Below are 19,034 nucleotides of genomic sequence, written 5' to 3' on the forward strand. Positions count from 1 at the left end.
TCCATCACCAACTCCCAGAATTCACTCAGACTCACGTCCATCAAGTCAGTGATGCCATCCAGCTATCTCATCCTCTGTCGTCCCCTTCTCCTCCTGCCCCCAATCCCTCCCAGCATCAGAGTCTTTTCCAATGAGTCAACTCTTCATACGAGGTAGCCAAAGTACTGGAGTTTCAGCTTTAGCATCATTCCTTCCAAAGAAATCCCAGGGCTGATCTCCTACAGAGTGTACTGCTTTAGTCATGTACAAATCAAGATTACCTTGTAGAAATACATACACATTTAAGAAATTTAAAAGTATTGCCCACAAAGAAAGTATAAGCAGAATGCTTTAGCAGTTCAGAATAAGGAGGTTCTTGAAGCTTTGTAGATGAGCTGACTTTTGAACTTTAAAATTTATTCAGTGTTTGGATATGTGAATATGATAATGGCATCATGGAATTGTGACAAGAACACAAACATGTAAAATAAGCGTATTTTTACTCTAATCTTTGTTGGTAGAGAGAGCTGAGACCATTTAAGCTCTACCATCCTCAGTAAACTTGTGTAAACAGACGTTTCTGCCTCAAAGGGGAATTATAAGGCCCAACAGGTGAAAAAGTTCTGTGCAAACTGCAAATCACAGAGCAAAGTATTTTTTAACTGTTTTTCAAATTTTCAAACAGCAACTCCTCAGAAAGTGAATGCTGAAAGAGCAGCATAGACAAGGCACATGTTCAAGGGAGAGAGAGAGAGGCAAAGAAAAGCAGTTAGTTGGGTTTAGTTGAATAATTAGGTGTTTGATGGACACATAAGGAATAAAGTTTATTTGGAGTCTTGAATAGCATGCCAAAGAGTTTGGATTCCATTTTGGAGGCAGATATCACTGAGAAGTGTTTGAGTCTGACTCATGGAGATTAATTTTACAGCACTCTTTGGGGTGGATGTGAAGATGTTCTTTTTATTAAACGTTAAGTAGCTGTTGCAAGTGAAGAGGTAGTGAAAGCCTGAAATACGTGAATGGTGTGGGGTGAGAGAAGGTCAGATGGGAGGGGTATTTTGGAGCCGACTGAGTGGAACCCACCAGAGTTTGATAGAGAAGGAATTAACCAAAAATTACTAGAACATTTGGAGTAGAGGTGATGAAGAGGATGAAGGTGTCATCAAGAGAAACTAGACACAGAGTACAAAATAGTTTTGAAAAAGAAAACTTTGTTCAGTTTTCCAGCAGGGGTGATGTCCAAGTAGTGATGTCTAGCAGAGTTAGACCCAGAATTGGGGCCAGAATTATACATTTTGATTTAGAAATTCCCCACTAACAAAATCGTGATGCATCTTAGCTGGATGGAAGAAATGTGACTCAGAATGTTAGGGAATCTTTTAGGGGTGGAAAGTTGTAAAAAGAATAGAAGTCAATGGCAGAGCCAAGAGGAGTCAGAATAGCAGTTGAGACTAAGCATGACTTAAGCGAATTATTCACAATATGTGGAAAATACTGGAGAGTAACAGGAAATAATATTTTTCAAGTTGATGTTTCATATTTCACATTAAGATCTGTAGTCAGTCACTATCTTTCTAGAAGGAAACCAGTAATCAAAACATTTGCTTACATTCATGAGCTGACTAATTATTTTTAGTTTTCAGTAATCAAGCTCCCTCCAGTTTAATTTGCCCCATGTTATATATTAGGCAGTGATGAACACTGAACTGACTCCTATGAAAGCAGGCTGGAATGAAAAAACTCCTCCTAATTCAGAAATGTCACCAGGGGTGTTAAGATCTATTTCTAAGTGCATCTGAGGGCTAAAGAGATGAATGTGCTCTCTAATTTGTGCTTGCCACCCTCCACACAGGAGAAGTGGTCTTTGATTCAGTGTTAAAGCTGCTGTCTGCCTGGCCTAACACCATTGGTTACATGATATTTTGAACTAATGATAAGTCTATTGAAAAAGTGGTATCCTGTTGAGTGCTTCATGGTCCCTACCCAAACTGATTCCTTACTCCCTTTCACCATGCCCACTTCCTTCTACTAAAATTACGAAGGTGAAAATACAGCTTTAGTACTCAGAGATCTACTCACCACACTAATTAGCATGGGAGAATAATAATTTTAAGAAAATATTACAAAATAGTGAAAGAGATAGGTGCTATGAGGTGGAATTTGTAGGCATAAATCTGGAAACTCTGTGTGTAGGTAATTTAGAGATCACTTTCCGCCATGTCATGTGAAAACCACAGTGTTGCTGAAGGAGTGAGAAGTGAGCTCCAGATAAGTTGCACACTGTTCAAGCTTGTAACTTGGGATTTCTGTGAATATCAATTAGTTACATACTTTTGGGAAAATAATTTAAAGTATGAATCTGTTAGTAAGCATTTTTAATTTACAGGACTCTACAAAAAGATATGTTTGAATATGCATGTAACAGCTTTGTTTGGTGTAGGGTTGAGAGAGGGAGCTGCCCTATGTATAGAACAGTACCCTTTATGGGCTCCCATTAGTCGGTGGCCACAATGAAACACCAGTTCCGCATGCTAAAAGTCTAAAAAAAAGCACATTATGACCTCAGGACCTTAGAGTACGGGCCTGAAAAGAGACTCAGTGGCACAACTTCAGGATAACCGTGAATGCTAGTATTGATCAGATTATAGAAGTTATATGAACAGTTACACAGGAACAAACACTATTTTAGTAAACATGAGTGGAGGCAACATGAATGGACTCAATAAAAACCATGGATTTGGGTAGACAGTTTGGACAGGTGTGTTTGATTATCTTTAATTAACTATAACTATCCCTTTAGGATACATAAAATATTGGATCAGCTGCTTAATACAGTAGAAAGTATCAAAGACTGGAATTGAGAGATGTAGGTTTTCACTCCAACTCTGTGATTTGGGTAAATTGTTTTTTAAGATCTCCAGGTTTTACTCATTTATTTATATAGTTCTTCAACAGATATTCAAAACCCCTCAGTCTCTTCTTTTCACTGAGAACATGGCACTAGGGCCTCTGCAGAGCTAACATATATCATTGAATAGTAATAACTGCTTAATGAGGGGTTTCATAGAAAGGAGAACTGTGAGCTGCTTTTGGAAGGTTAGAGGGACATGGTTTAAATTATGGGGGAAAAAGTTGATTTGAACCAGGAAAGCAATGCCTATAAAAGCATAGGGTCAGCCTAACCCATCTCCTAGGAGAGCCAAAGACTAGGATACGTAGAAGTGAGTCTGAAGATGAAGCAGTAGCAAGAGTTGGAAAGGTCAGAAGGGGAGTATTGACTAATATGATGACTTATGGTGGAGACAGTGAACCTAATACAGAGAACAGGGGCAGACACCTCTTCAGTCACAACTCCTGTTTCAGACGGGTCTAACTGGGTTGGTAAGATGCCTAGAGAACATTGGTAGAAAATGATTTTATTACCAAAAGAAAAAAATCCTATGACTAAGTTACCTGTTGCCCTTTTCATTATTTCCATGTCATGGTAACATTTGCAGATGGGTAATTACTAGGCATTCTGACATTGTATGGGGTTTTTTTCTTAATGAAATAGAGAAAGGTAACTTTTATTTTACTTTTTCCATTCCCAAATGTAAATTTAACGTATATCTCTTCATGTTAAAAAAGAACTGCCCTTCTTTTTTCCATTTCTTTTTTCTCTCTGTTGCTTTATAAATCTACCTGCATGAACTCCCCAGTACCCTTAAGCAAGAACAAAACTGAGCTGCTTCTGTAAGCCTCACAAAATATTCCCATTATTTTAAGTTTGAAAATGCCACAGAAATATTAAGTGAAATTCACCACACTGCTCTTATACAACACATTTGACCTCTAGATGCGTTAAGAGCTTCATCCTCCAATGCTTTTAATTCTAATCCTTGCAGAGACAAAATTCACTGCTTGAATTATAAGAGTGAGTCTCATTAAGGCTAAAAAGCAGTGACCCAGATAGCATAATGGATTAATATCGTGACCTTGCAACTTTAGAGCTTTACTTTCAAATCTGACTAGGTAGTCAAATCATTTCAATAGTCAATTAATCATTTGGTTAATACCAGCCTGTAAGTGTTCTAAGTCAGAAGTTCATAGATCATGTGGCCAATACTAGCCTATATAGAATTAAGCTGAGAACCATAGTATGCTTAACTTTCAAAACCTTTTTTAATTGATGAGAATCAAAGAAATGGATTTTCATGAATTACTGTGAATGCTGTAATAGTAGTGTAATGTTAATTGCTCAGTCATCTCTGACTCTTTGAGACCCCATTGACTATAGCCCACCAGGCTCCACTGTCTGTGGGATTTCCCAGACAAGAGTACTAGAGTGGGTAGCCATTCCCTTCTCCAGGAGATCTTCCTGACCCAGGGATTGAACCTGTGTCTCCTGCATCACAGGCAGATTCTTTACATTCTGAGGCACCAGTGAATGCTGTAATCACTAATAATTATATAATATTGATACACTAATAAACACCAGTATTTTGAAACTTACACTATCAGTATCTGTTAATGATATATGTTTGCATTTCACTGCAGTGTAAAGAAGGACTGTAAATATAATTAACCAGGTCTTGAGTAATAAAATGTAATGTCAATGGATTTCCAACATTCTGTATTTTAGTATCTTTAGGGTGATACATACAGTTACGATTATCCTTCTCTAGGAGAAGGGTGGAAATGTGTATAGTTGACCAGGAGTTTAAACTTAAAAAATGGAGTTTTAAGGCCTAGGGATTTTTTTTTCCAGAAACAAGTTTTGTGAAAAATTATTCCTATCCATTTTTTGTAGATGCAAGATATACGGAACCCAGAAGGAACGCACTATAGCTCCCATCCTCAGATGGCAGCCATGAGACCAAGGGCTCAGCCTGCAGACCTCAGGCAGCAGCCGGGAATGATGCCGCATGGCCAGCTCACCACCATCAACCAGTCACAGCTCAGCGCTCAGCTTGGACTTAACGTGGGAGGGGGCAGTGTCCCCCACAACTCACCATCTCCTCCTGGAAGCAAATCTGCGACACCTTCACCATCCAGCTCAGTGCACGAAGACGAGGGTGATGATGCCTCTAAGGTAGGACTTATAAGAAATGCTTGCTGCCTAAAAAAAAACTGTTCATTAGCACTTCCCCTGACTTCAGGTGGATGGAGGTAATATCATCCAAGTGGGAAGCATTGTGGGGGACTGAATGAGTTAAATCACCTGCTTGTCCAGTTACATTTTTAAGTTCCTAACAGATCCTTTCGGAGAAGGCAGTGGCAACCACTCCAGTAATCTTGCCTGGAAAACCCCATGGACGGAGGAGCCTGGTAGGCTGCAGTCCATGGGGTCACTAAGAGTCGGACACGACTGAGTGACTTCACTTTCACTTTTCACTTTTCACTTTCATGCATTGGAGAAGGAAATGGCAACCCACTCCACTGTTCTCGCCTGGAGAATCTCAGGGACGGGGGAGCCTGGCGGGGTGCCATCTATGGGGTCGCACAGAGTCAGACACCACTGAAGCCACTTAGCAGCAGCAGCAGCAACAAATCCTTTAAATGAAAATGTACTAAACATAGGAGTAGGTTGCACCCACACAGTACAGGGTCTGCTAGTGAGTAAGGGAGAATAAACAAACATCTAGGACTCAATATCCAAAGTCAGGCTTAATTCACTGCTCATTCAAAAATATCTTTCAATTTAACTGCTTTATTTTAAAAAGGCAATATCCCAGGGTTATAATGATGGGTCTCTGTGTGTGTGATGGTTAGAGAAATCTCTGAGATCATCTGATCCAAACATGTCATATTTAGGATGAAGAAAAGAAGGGTCAGAAGTACTAGATGATGCCCTTCCAGAGAAAGGAGCCTGGGTGCTTCTTTACTTACCTTTTGTTAACGCCAGGCCATTATGGTTGTCTGTCTGCATCACCTTAAGTTATCTGTATAAAGATGGGTCTTCGTTGTCCTTATTTTTGGAAAATTAACTACAAAAGTATTTAGCTCTTTAAAGTACTCAAGGCACCCTTGTCAAATGATTGTTTCATAACCAAGTATACTCTCAGTCAAGAACATCAAAATCATCTTTTTATTGCCTTGGTTATCAGTCAGGCGGGCTTCCCTGGTAGCACAGTAGTAAAGAATCCACCTGCAATTCAGGAGAAGAGGGTTCAATCCCTGGGGACAATCCCCTGAAAAAGGAAATGGCAACCAACTCCAGTGTCTTTGCCTGGAAAATCCCATGGACAGAGGAGACTGGTGGGCTACAGTCCGTGGGGTCTCAAAAGAGTCAGACGTGACTTAATCGACTAAAGCACCACGTCACTAAAGCATCTTTCAAATATGACCCCTCGAGGACTCTTGTCCCTGGTTACTGTGGAAAATACTGGTGGCTACATGCATACTTCATATTCCTCCTAATTTTTAATGCACTAATGAATTGTCACTTGTGTCAGTCTTTTGTTTCTTTTCACTTTGTGAGAATTTTGTTTTGGGGAAACAAAAGGCAATACCATGGGATTCTGATCTATACAATTAACCTAACAATTGCTAGCTACACTGGAGAAGGCAATGGCACCCCACTCCAGTACTCTTGCCTGGAAAATCCCATGGACTGGGGAGCCTGATAGGCTGCAGTCCATGGTGTCGCTAAAAGTCAGACACTACTGAACGACTTCACTTTCACTTTTCACTTTCATGCATTAGAGAAGGAAATGGCAATCCACTCCAGTGTTCTTGCCTGGAGAATCCCAGGGACAGGGGAGCCTGGTGGGCTGCTGTCTATGGGGTCGCACAGAGTCGGACACGACTGAAGTGACGCAGCAGCTGCTACACTAATCTTTTAACAATCCAAATAGTGACACATAGATTTATTCAGCCTGATGTCAAAAGACAAGGCTGCTATGTTGACATTTTATTATTTTCAGTATTCCTGAAGCTCTAACATTTAGGGCGTTAATCCTCGAAGCACCACCAGGGTAGCTAATTCCTAGAGATGGTGAATGACTCCCCTGTGAGCACATCTTTGATAGACATACCAACACATCCAGAGCCACACCCAAGTCATCTCCTTCATCAAACTGTTACACACCATACCAATACCCCTGCCACATCTCCCCGGAGGACCAGCTATGGACAACTAGGGAACACCTTTAGAGCAGAGCCCATGGAAAACTGTTCAGACCTTCCGGTCCTGAGCTGACTCGGCCCCTTCCTTCCTTCCCACAAAAACCGCAATAAGGACTCTGGCCTTTCCCTGCCCTCTCCCATCTCTGCCTCTTGACCCTGTATGGCATGCTGGGCCTCCTGTTTCTGGGTTTGTGTGAGTATAAACTTCTTCTTTCGTGACATTCATTTCCATGACTGCTGTCTGCCGTCCCTGATGAAAACAAATGCCTGATACGTTTTACAGCAGCTACACAGCTAGATATGAGCGCCCATGCTGATCCCCTCTATCCCATGGTCTCTCCCTGTCAGTGAGCCATCCTCTCATGAGGGAAAGAAAAAGAGAAGGAGACTAACTGATAGGACTTGAATAATGTATCAGGCTAGTGAAAGCCTGATCTTTGGCTGATCACTTCAAGGGCAAAATAAATTTTTAAGAAAATGTGTGTTCTTCTAATGGTATCTCCAGCCAGTGAGCACCAGGATCTAAATGTGAACGCCAAGAATCTCTTTGTGGTCAGTGGTTTAGGTGTCGGATTATGCATGGATGATGATTCAAGTTAAATTTCTTAACATAGGTGATATGTACTACATTGCAAGGGGAAAAAATTCATGTTCTACTCATAGGAAGGATCAGTTTGTGCATCTGGATTAGATCTTTATCAGTATTCATTGTTTACATTTCAGGAAATTAATGCAAAATTAGCACCTTCTGACAGTAGATTTAATGCAGGATTATTCTTACTTACAAAAGCATTTCCTACACTCTTCAATTTATATGTGTAGCACACTGAGTAGAAATCAGAAGTTCATAGAATTAATACTGATAGATTTCGCCATTTTCTATTGACACATCAGGTCCATATCCTATACTGTTGCTGAGGTATGAATTTGTATGTTATGAGTTTCCAGGCAGGTGTGAAACTTTGCCAGTGAGTATCCTAACCAATCATTTAACTTCCATATCTCAGAGTAATTTATAGCTCGTTACTAATGACCATGTAAATGTTGTGTAGTGGAATATTCTATAGTGGTATATTCTTGAATAAGCTATGATGTAAAGGTGGATTTCTCAAGAATGCCTTCATTAAGGTGACTTTTTGTCTACACAAATGCTGTCAAGTTCATGTCTAGTTTAAGTGCATTTTCCATCTCAAAAGCTATCTTCCCATTCCAGCTATACACACTATCCTTCACCTTCTCTCCAGTTCAGAATTCCCCTGCCCATTTTTCAACTTATTTTTATTAAATGATTTTAAAAATTCCTCCGATGAAAGTGTTCAAGCATTCTTCATCACTGCCAATTAAATCGGAATTTTCCTTTATGTATGAGAAGGGTTTATGAGGAATGTTGTACTGCAACAGCTCCTGTTAAATGTGAAGTACTGTTTAGTCAAAAGGATCACTTAAATAATTTCTAATAAGAGAGCTAAAAAAGAATATTTAGTCTAACACCTGAAAAAGAAGCATTTAAACCTTCCCTCTTAACACTTTGTGCTCTCTTAAGCGATTGCATATTAATTCCAGTTTATCTAATTGAACAAGTAAATGAAATAACTTTGTTTTGACAGACAGAAATATTGTAAATACATCAGTAAAATAAATTATCACCTTATAAACACTCCCCATGGCCCTGATTGCTATGGAGCTGTGTTGACAGCCTGAAGTCATAAACTAGACATACAGTCAAACATCAGAAAAATATAAACTTGGGTAGCTTATGGTATAAGCCTGTAATCCAGTACGTGTAACACAACAGACACTTTAAGACACTTAAAGTATCTGGCATTTCAGCAGTATTTTTAGCACAGTTTTCCCTTTAAGGGAATTATGGGCTAAGAATCACAATACATATTTTTCCATCCTTTTACTTTCAGCTTCTCTGCTGAAAGGATTGTATGTGTCTCTTGTCAGTGGTATATAGTCAAGTTTTTACTTTCAAGTGAAACTGACTTTTAATGACAAAAGCGATGTAATTGTTTTGGTTTTAATTATGTTTCTTATGTTTTACCTAATATATTTTGCTGTTATGTTTATTTCTGTATATAAAACCATGCCTGTATCATGTCAAAAAAAAAAATGACACTGACCTCATTTACATACATTCACATATTGAATAAATGCTAAAATACTTGGGTTAATTTCTCCATTTAAGTATGTTGCTTTCTATTTGTCTCACATATGTCTATGTTTCTTTTTCTCTTTCTTACCTTCCTTAAGATTGATCTTACTTTTCTCATTTCAATATTTCCCATTTTAAAATCGGAAATTAAATTTTATAATCCTTCTCTTTATTTAGTAACTACTCTTAAAAATGTGTGAAAGTCTAAAATTAACATAAAAATGCATGAAAGTCTAACATTGATCAATATCTTTACCCTTCATAAATTACTTTAACTCTGAATACCCTTCTTTCAATTTATACTGGAGCAGTTATTGCTATTGTTTATCTTGATTATAATTTAAATTATAAATTATCTTTGAATTAAATGTAATTTTATGAACTTCATAAAATGCTATTTTTGTTGTTTTTACAGTCTTTTTTCTTTAGATTTATTCACATGTAAAAATTTTTTTTTCATCTGACATCATTTTCCCTATGCCTTTGAAATTTTCTCTCATGATGATCTATTGGGAACAAGATTACCTTAAAAACTACTTTAACTAGGAAAAATAATTTTAGATTGATGGTGATTCTCCATTATCATTTGAAGATATCTTACTCCATTGTATTCTGATTAATTTACTTACATCAATTTCCCAGTTCATAATTCAACTTTCAGCTGTATCAAATCTGAAATTAATGCTCATATATTGGGGGTTTAATTTCAATTATTTTATATCTCTAGTTTTATTTGGTTCTTTCTCAAATCTGTTTGCTTTTTTTTTTTTTTTAGTTGCTTGCTCTCTATCCATGGATTTAATCTCTTTTGTTCTTTAAGCATTTGTTAATTCCAGTCTGTGAAGCCTTTTGGGGTCTGAGTCTGTTGTCTATTGTTGCCACTGGCCCTTGGTTTTAATGCCTTGATTCATTCTGCTTTTTTTGCTTTTGGAATAAGAGCTGATATTCTTTAGAACTTTATGAGAATTCTATTCGACCTGGTTTGAAAGTGGACTCCTCTAAAGATGGTTTGTGTTTGCTTTTGCCAAGCGGCTTGGACCATTACAATCTAGAGCCACTTCAGGCTTAAAAGTTTTTCAGATCACTAGAGTCATATGTGTTCAGGGTATAAATCTTTACAAATGCTGGCTTCTGTTTGTGAATTATCACAAAAGATATTCTTCCCCTTGCCTTCAGAATCATCCTTGCAGGTATTGGGAGGGAACGTGCCAGGCAAATCATTTTATTTCACCCTGCTCAGAAAGTCTAATTCTTTTCAGTCCTGACTTTTAATAGGAACTCTCCCATTAAACATCCCACTTTTTTTGGTCAGTCATGGGCTTTGTCCTCTATCTGCTGTAACTTTGACTCAATTTCACCAGGTTCAGCAGCTGTCTTCAAGACGAAAGTTGGCCTTAGTACTCTGCTTGCTTCTCCGGGTTCTTGCATTTGCTTGTTTTTGCTTTTAAGAGTTTCTTACTAATTTGCTAGGTCATCTAGTATGCATTACCACACTGAACAGAAAGAGAAGGGTTTTTTTTTTTTTCCTCAAAGAAAATAGGGTGTCGCTAGAGGAACAATTAAATAAGCCTTAGAAAAGTACTTTTTATTTACTACTGTTCTGAAGGCTAGAAGATTCTACAATAAAGTAAAAATGGTAGGCAGACAGAAGTGGAGTGAAATCAAGCAGTGCTGGAACCAAATGTCAAGTCACATTGTCTAGCATTAGGACAGAATATTTAAAATTGAGTTTCAAAAGCCTGGTATTTCCCACGTTGAACTGTATTTATCACACAATTATTAAACACTTCACATGATGTAATATGTATGATACTTTTAAGAATTTCTTAGATCCAAGCAACTAATATGTACTCATTTATCAGAAATAAAGTATCCCAGTGGTTAAGACCGGAAAAGGCAATGGCACCCCCCTCCAATACTCTTGCCTGGAAAATCCCATGGATGGAGGAGCCTGGTGGGCTGCAGTCCATGGGGTCGCTAAGAGTTGGACACAACTGAGCGACTTCACTTTCGCTTTTCACTTTCACGCATTGGAGAAGGAAATGGCAACCTACTCCAGTCTTCTTGCCTGGAGAAACCCAGGGACGGGGGAGCCTGGTGAGCTGCCGTCTATGGGGTCGCATAGAGTCAGACACGACTGAAGCGACTTAGCAGCAGCAGCAGCAGCAGCAGTGGTTAAGATTGAGCTTATTAGTGAAGCAGTTTTGGGGAAAATAGTGTAATTCAGTCAAGCAGCCAGTTAGTACTCAATTCCAAATAATAGTTCCTAAAATCCATTTAACTAGCTAAATTATACTACAATGTGGTGTTTCCTGGGTGTAAATGTTCTTAGATGATTGAGCATACCTTGATTAAGTCATGGAATAAAGTTCAAGTGAGGCTACAGTGAGCAAGCTCCGGGAGTTGGTGATGGACAGGGAAGCCTGGCGTGCTGCAGTCCAGTGGATCGCAAAGAGTAGGCACTACTGAGCAACTGAACTTAACTGAGGCTACACACAGGTGCCTACCTGGCATTTTATTCATGGGAACTGTGTATCAACAGCTTGTGCATTCTCTGTGAGGCAAGAGGAATTTTTAACCTAAAATAAGTAAATGTATCATCCTAGAAAGGTAAATTTAGAAAAGACCAAATAAATCTAACAAAACCAATAAACATAACTAACAGATGTATGTAGTTATAGTCAAATCTTTTCTTCACTTTAAAGTGATTTTTCTAGACAGTAGCCCAAATTTCTTACCTTATATGAGGCCACTGAGTGTTTTTGCTAAAGTCATCCTAAAACAATACCAGAATCAAAAATCCCTAAAAATGAATCTGTTTTACAAGCTATGAAACCTATACAATGCCCTCTGCTTGTGAATCATCTCAAGAGTATAACACTTTATATATAGCTTTCTATAACTGATGTTTTGAGTCATTGAATTAGTTATTATTAATGATAATAATAAACCCAATTGTAAAATGAAAGAGGTATTAAAGCCTTACTGATTTCACAGTAACTAGATGACTTACTTTCCATGCTTATTTGAATTTATTCTCGTAAGGGGATTTTAGATGGCATAGTTTAGAAAGAAAAGAGAGAATGAATTTAAGTAGCAGAATTTTTCAGTTACAGTACCATCACAAAAAGTGCTGTAATATGCCCTGTTTCTATGGCAAAGATTTTATAATATTTACTTTATATGATAAGAGTTATAAGTGGAGTTCTATGTTGTTTGTTCAGCCTATTATGCAGATGGTGCTTGATTAAAATCTATTTTAAACTACAGCGATTACTGCAAGATAGTGTGCATTAAACAGCTCTCCCGGCTCCATTAAAGGCTTTGGGACCGCGGCAGTTTATTTTAAATATGCTTATAGATGTTTCCAACTTCTCCAGGGACATTTCAATATCAGTGATTCTCTTTCCTTGAGTCTTAACTCTACTCTGTATTCTTAAGAAGTGCTATCTAAGTAACACCATTAACACATTGCTTTTTTAAAGTGGAAAATTATTGTTTTATTGTGATAAATAAGTTAAATATATCACTTTAATTAAGCAATAAGATATGACCAGAGGTGGATTACCAAAAGCATAAAGACAACCCTAGGGATTTGGGAAATAGATATCAGTCTAAAAGTTAATACAGGAAGCACAGATATCTTTGTAGAGCTACTGTGAGAGTAGTATGTCTATGCATTTTGTATGTTTTTATTTTTTCCTGGGAGCTTTAATAGAACATGAAACAAGTCCATGGGTAATAAGGATTACAGGTAAGGCCTCAGTCCAGACATATTCTTAGTTGCTATGATTTTCAAACAACTTTTGTATATGTTTCAGATGTCCTTTTCCTTGTCATTCTAAGCCTTTGCCCACCACTGTAGAATGCAGGTGGAAACATGTGGTGACCCACTGCATGTAAGACTCCATACTGATGTTGTGAGGTTGGAAAGATTAACAGGACCTTGTTCTTACTCTCAATGTGCTTGTCATTGTGGAGACTTTATATTTTTGCATTCTATGGTCCATCTGTATTGTCAAGATCATGACATTGGAATTAAATTTAACTCTTCTAGTCTTAGAACCCAAGTAACTCTAGAAATGTTATACTCTAAAACAGTGTCCTGTACGTGATGCTGTACAGTCCTTACAGTAGCCACAAGTCCTGTGTGACTGTGTACATTTAAATCTAATTAAAATTAAATTTAAAAATCTAGTTCCTCACTTGCTGTAGCTTAGCATACTAAGCTACACGTGGCTAGTGCCTACCTTCAGACAGTACAGAGAACATTTCCATCTTCCTAGAAAATTCCATGAGATAGTACTGCTCTAGACTACAGTAGTCAGTGTCTCTGGGAAAATTAGGCCATAAAATTATAAACTTTCATCCATTCAGACAATACTCAAAATTAAGGTCCAGGGACATATTACAAATCCATTTAGCTCATTTTCTCACCACAATCGTATTTATCATCATTGTGTTCATTCCAAATAGTTGATGGTCAGAAAGGCCAGGTGTCCTTCAAAATGCAATCCATTCCTGGCATGTAAGTGGATCCAAATTATAGCAGCATATCTTTCTTTGGGGAGGTTTTGTATATGAGAAATGATCGTGTGGTTTTCAAATACGTGATGAAACTACAGCCAGAAAGTAGGCCTGACAAATTCCCAGTTCATTATACAGTCTAAAATAACAGCTCACTTCTGTACCTTTCCAAATACAAGTCAAATGCAAAGTGAAAAATAAGACCTCCACAATTAGGTGGTAATGCCCAGTGTTCAGACCCCCCCGCCCCCCACCATATCAGGTGGTAATGGCCAGTGCTCACATGGCAGACAGCCTTTCACTTCATACAGTACTGCCCACATGTGTGGGTGCATTAGACAGCCAACCACAGCAGGGGATTTGTATCCTGTTTTATTGCTTTCTAAAAGCAAAGACATTATACATACCCAGTAAGCCTTTATGCAAGGAACACTGAGCAATATAACAATGATTCCCTTCAAAGCATATTTTATTTTTTAAAACTATTTCATACGTAATTTTTATTTTTGTGTTCTCCTCTTACACCAGCTTTTGGTGAAAGGGCATTATTTTAAGCCATAGTTTGGTTCTATGAGGGCAGTTTTATAAGTGGTCAGAATATTATGATCTAAGAATACAGTTTTAGTGAGCTAATTGAATTACTGAAGAAAAGGTGGTGATCCTTAAGAAATAAATATTTTATGTGTGCCCTGTAGATTAGTCCACTCAGATGCCAGTTTTCTTGCATGACAGATAATTCAGCCTAAGATTAACCATGAGTATTTAAAAGGAGAGTGTAAAAAAATTTTTTTAATAAATAAATAAAAGGACAGTATATCAACACGCTCTCACTTTCAGAAATCACAGAGACAAAGCTGATGTAATGTTATGAGATTGGCCAGTGGTCTGGCCATAATGGAGGATGACACCCCGGCTTCAAGCTTGGTGCCTCTCAGGTACACTGTCAGATACACAGGTGAAGCCTCGGGGTGACCCTCCATAGTACATAAATGATGTCTGCTAAGCCTTGAAAATAGGGAGGCAGAAATCATAAAATGCTTGTTTCTTCTAAAGGAGAAGACTGCATCTGGCTAACCCTGTTAATAAAGACAAGCCAGGAAAATAGGGGAAGCCTCCAGAAAGCCAACCAAATTGATTGGCTGCATGGACTTGTTTAGAGATTCCTATAGGGTTGCTATCAAAACAGTTATATGTGTTGTGTCAAAACAGTAGCTTGTGGTTTCTGTATGCTTGACACTTAGAGCATCTATCTCACTGGCCATAGCCAGTGCTCCTGCTTCTGCAGAGACTCCCTAGAAAGGAGGGCCACGTTTTCCAGTAGTAAGTTAACTGTCCTACCTGCTACCATGGGTGTCACATGAATCCAGCAGATCTGAAACGTGCCCCATGTCATCCAAATACTGATTCAAAAAGTAAGTAAGACAGCCTCTTCAATAAATGGTGCTGGGAAAACTGGACAGCTACATGTAAAAGTGAAATTAGAACATTTCCTAACACCATACACAAAGATAAACTCAAAATGGATTAAAGACCTAATTGTAAGACCAGAAACTATAAAACTCCTAGAGGAAAACATAGGCAGAACACTTGATGACATAAATCAAAGCGAGACCCTCTATGACCCACCTCCTAGAGTAAGGGAAATAAAAACAAAAGTAAACAAGTGGGACCTGATTAAACTTAAAAGCTTTTGCATAGCAAAGGAAGCTATAAGCAAGGTGAAAAGACAGCCCTCAGAATGGGAGAAAATAATAGCGAATGAAACAACTAACAAAGAATTAATTTCCAAAATATACAAGCAGCTCATACAATTCAATGCTAGAAAAACAAACAACCCAAGCAAAAAGTGGGAACAAGACCTAAACAGACATTTCTCCAAATAAGACATACAGATGGCTAACAAACACATGAAAAGATGCTCAACATTGCTTATTATTAGAGAAATGAAATCAAAACCACAATGAGATATCACCTCACACCAGTCAGAATGGCCATCATCAAAAAGTCTACAAACAATAAATGCTGGAGAAAAGGGAACGCTCTTGCACTGTTGGTGGGAATGTAAATTGACACAGCCACTATGGAAGACCGTATGCAGATTCCTTAAAAAACTAGTAATAAAATCACCATATGACCCAGCAATCCCACTCCTAAGCATATACCCCAAGGAAACCAAAATTGAAAAAGACACATGTATCCCATTGTTCATTGCAGCACTATTTACAATAGCTAGAACATAGAAGCAACCTAGATGTCCGTTGACAGATGAATGGATAAAGAAGTTGTAGTACCTACACATAATAGAATATTATTCATCCATAAAAAGAAATGCATTTGAGTCAGTTCTGATGAGGTGGATGAACCCAGAACCTATTTTACAGAGTGAGGTGAGTCAGAAAGAGAAAGATGAGTATCGTATTCTAACACACATAGCAGAATCTAGAAAAATAGTATGGAAGAATTAATTTACAGGGCAGCAGTAGAGAAACAGACATAGAGAATAGATTTATGGACATGGGGAGAGGGGAGGAGAGCGTGAGATGTATGGAGAGAGTAACATGGAAACTTACATCACCATATGTAAAATAGATAGCCAGTGGGAATTCTTGTATGGCTCAGGACACTCAGACGGGCTCTGTATCAACCTAGAGGGGTGGGACGGGGAGGGAGATGGAAGGGGATATAGTATACCTATGGCTGACTCATGTTGAGGTTTGACAAAAAACAGCAAAATTCTGTAAAGCAATCATCCTTCAATAAAAAAATAAATTAAAAAAAAGTAAGGAAGCATAAAGATCAGCCGTTCAAACACAATTTTAGACAGTGGAATATGGAAACAATTTAAATTATTCAGGGGAAATCTTTTAATAAAAACATTTGCAGTGAGTCATAGGAAATTTCTCTATGTAACTGACAATCAATTATTTCTACAAAGATTGATATAATCTGCAGTCATGGAGATTTCAGTGTGTCAGATCTGAAATCTTGAAAAGTGAAACTTTTTCCATTAAAATTTATAGGGAGCCCAGGTAAATATTCCATGTGGATAAGCATTTATTTTCATACACTGTGTCCCCATTGTCTACATATTCCAATCCTTGATGAAATATGACCTCCAATGTCATGATCCTTTCACTTTTAGCATTCTTCATTATGGTCTTTCTTAAATCCTTTTTATTTCTCTTCTTGATATTTTATTTTTGAATATAGAAATAGTTATGTTTAGAAAATTTGGAAGTTATAAAGCATACAAAGAAGATAAAGATGTCAAATAGCAATGGTTTTTATGCATTCAAAATTCAGAGGAAATGAACTTGACAGTCATCCACCCACAATTGTTACTGGAAACCCTGCATCTTAAGAGATTCCCTAAATAAAAATTCACAGGAGAAGACAGTCTACAGCAAAAAAAAAAAAGTCAGGTACACTACCAGTTAGTGGCCAGGTAGAGGAGGATGGGCCTAAAAATGATTCTAGAAACAGTGAGGAAGGCAAGGTAGGCATAAAATCCGAAGACTATGATGAGCTTTGGAAGAGACAGGACACTCGCAGTGAGAAATCAAGTCAGGGGAAGACTGAAAAGTCCCCTGGATTTATCTTTGTGGTCCTTGGTGACCTTTTTGAGAGCCTAAGTGATGGGAAGGCACAGTGAGTTGCCTGCAGTCAGCATAACCACTTGGAGGAGTCTGACTGTGAAGAGAAGAAAAGCTGTGGCTCTGTGTAGCCTTGGGGCAAAGAGAAGCTTTGCTTGTCTGTTTGTTGCATGTCTGAAGTATCAAAAGGCAGTTGGAGGAGTAGAGTTAAGGTGGACTAAAGCCAGTGTCTCCTGCTCTTAGACTCTGTGATGTAATCAGTATAGAGCTAAAGCCTGGACATGAGGGTATTATTTAAAAGTTTCCCAGGTGATTCTAACATCCAACCATTGAGAATGAGCATCGAGGTCGTATTTACCTACGTGTTTAGTTTAGAGCCGTTACCCCAGTTTGCCCAGTATCCGCTCAGTCCAGTCCCAGCATTCTTGTCCTTTGGCTCATTAACCTGAGGACCAGTCATCTCACAGGATCACCTGAAACCCTTCCTGGGGAAGTCACTTTCTAGTGTTGATCTATGTCAGTCTGTCTGCTAGGTTCAGAGCCTCCTGTCCCCAAAGGGTTGTTTATCTACTTCAACTGACAGTTTTGAAACAATAATCTATTCCATAGTTTTTTAACTAAAGACAAAGCCAAAGAATTCGCTTAGTTTTTTTTGTTTGTTTGTTTGTTTTTCCTGTCTCTGGTTCTCAGGGCATATCTTTTAAGCCATGACCATATGGCATCACAAATTAGTGTTGAGGTCATTTCTTTCCATTCATTCAGTAAAAAGTTATTACTGTGTCATAATTAACATCTGAATACCATTTTAAAATTTTGACCATATTACATATATATCATCTCAGTAATCACACAATGGCATTGCAACTGATTTGCAGTAGAGGAAATGGAGGCCCAGAAAAATAATGTAGCTTACCAAGATTTCACAGCTAAACAGCTAAACAGAGGACGTGAGTGTGGATCTTCTGATGTTACATCCACCAGCCTCTCAGGAGCTCACACTTCGTATCCAATGGTGGCTGTTATTTCACACAGATTACCTTGCCTGGCAATTTATCTGAATAAGATACATATTGCATGTTTGCCAAGAAGAGAAAAGCAACAGCCATCACAGCAATAGAAGTGATGGTGCAGAACCTCCCTGATAATGGTGACTTCATCAGGGCACAGTGCATGGGGGCCCTTGTGCTGGTGGGAGAGGCAGGTGGAAAGAGGATTCCTCCAGAGACAGCACTACTCAGTACTCATGTAGACTCATATAATTCTAGAACTAGAAAGAAATTGTAGCCCAGACATCTCATTCTATAGATGTTGATAAAGTGACATCACATATTAACTAGTTAGTATCCAAGTTCAAATGCAGATGTCTAAAATACATTGTATTTTTTCCCACTTGCATCAGAATAACAATTTAGATTATCCAGATATTCATACTCAAGGACAATGGGAAGAAATGGAATCTTTCCTTAAACTGAGTGTTAAAGCTGTGCTAGAAATGTCTAGATTTGAGAGTCTAGTTTCCAGAGATGCACTCTCCAATATGGTAACCACTAGCCACATTTAGCTATTTAAATTTAAAGCAATTAAAATTGTATAAAATTTAAAATTTTGTTTCTTATTCCTGCTGGCTGCATTTCATATGCTCATTAGTTATGTGTCGCTAGTGGCAACTA

General features: G+C 38.2%; 1 protein-coding gene across 5 annotated transcripts in view; it reads left to right on the plus strand.

Moving 5' to 3' along the window:
* Positions 1-19,034, plus strand: part of TOX (thymocyte selection associated high mobility group box) — a 311,403-nt gene that overhangs the window by 248,019 nt on the left and 44,350 nt on the right. For all 5 annotated transcript variants that reach the window (XM_070382368.1, XM_070382367.1, XM_005889171.3 and 2 more), the window contains one exon: positions 4,769-5,050. In XM_070382368.1, coding sequence (XP_070238469.1) covers positions 4,769-5,050 — 282 coding nt within the window. The remainder of the gene's footprint in view (positions 1-4,768; positions 5,051-19,034) is intronic.

This window comes from Bos mutus, chromosome 14 (genome assembly GCF_027580195.1).
Source record: "Bos mutus isolate GX-2022 chromosome 14, NWIPB_WYAK_1.1, whole genome shotgun sequence".
Lineage (NCBI taxonomy): Eukaryota > Metazoa > Chordata > Mammalia > Artiodactyla > Bovidae > Bos > Bos mutus.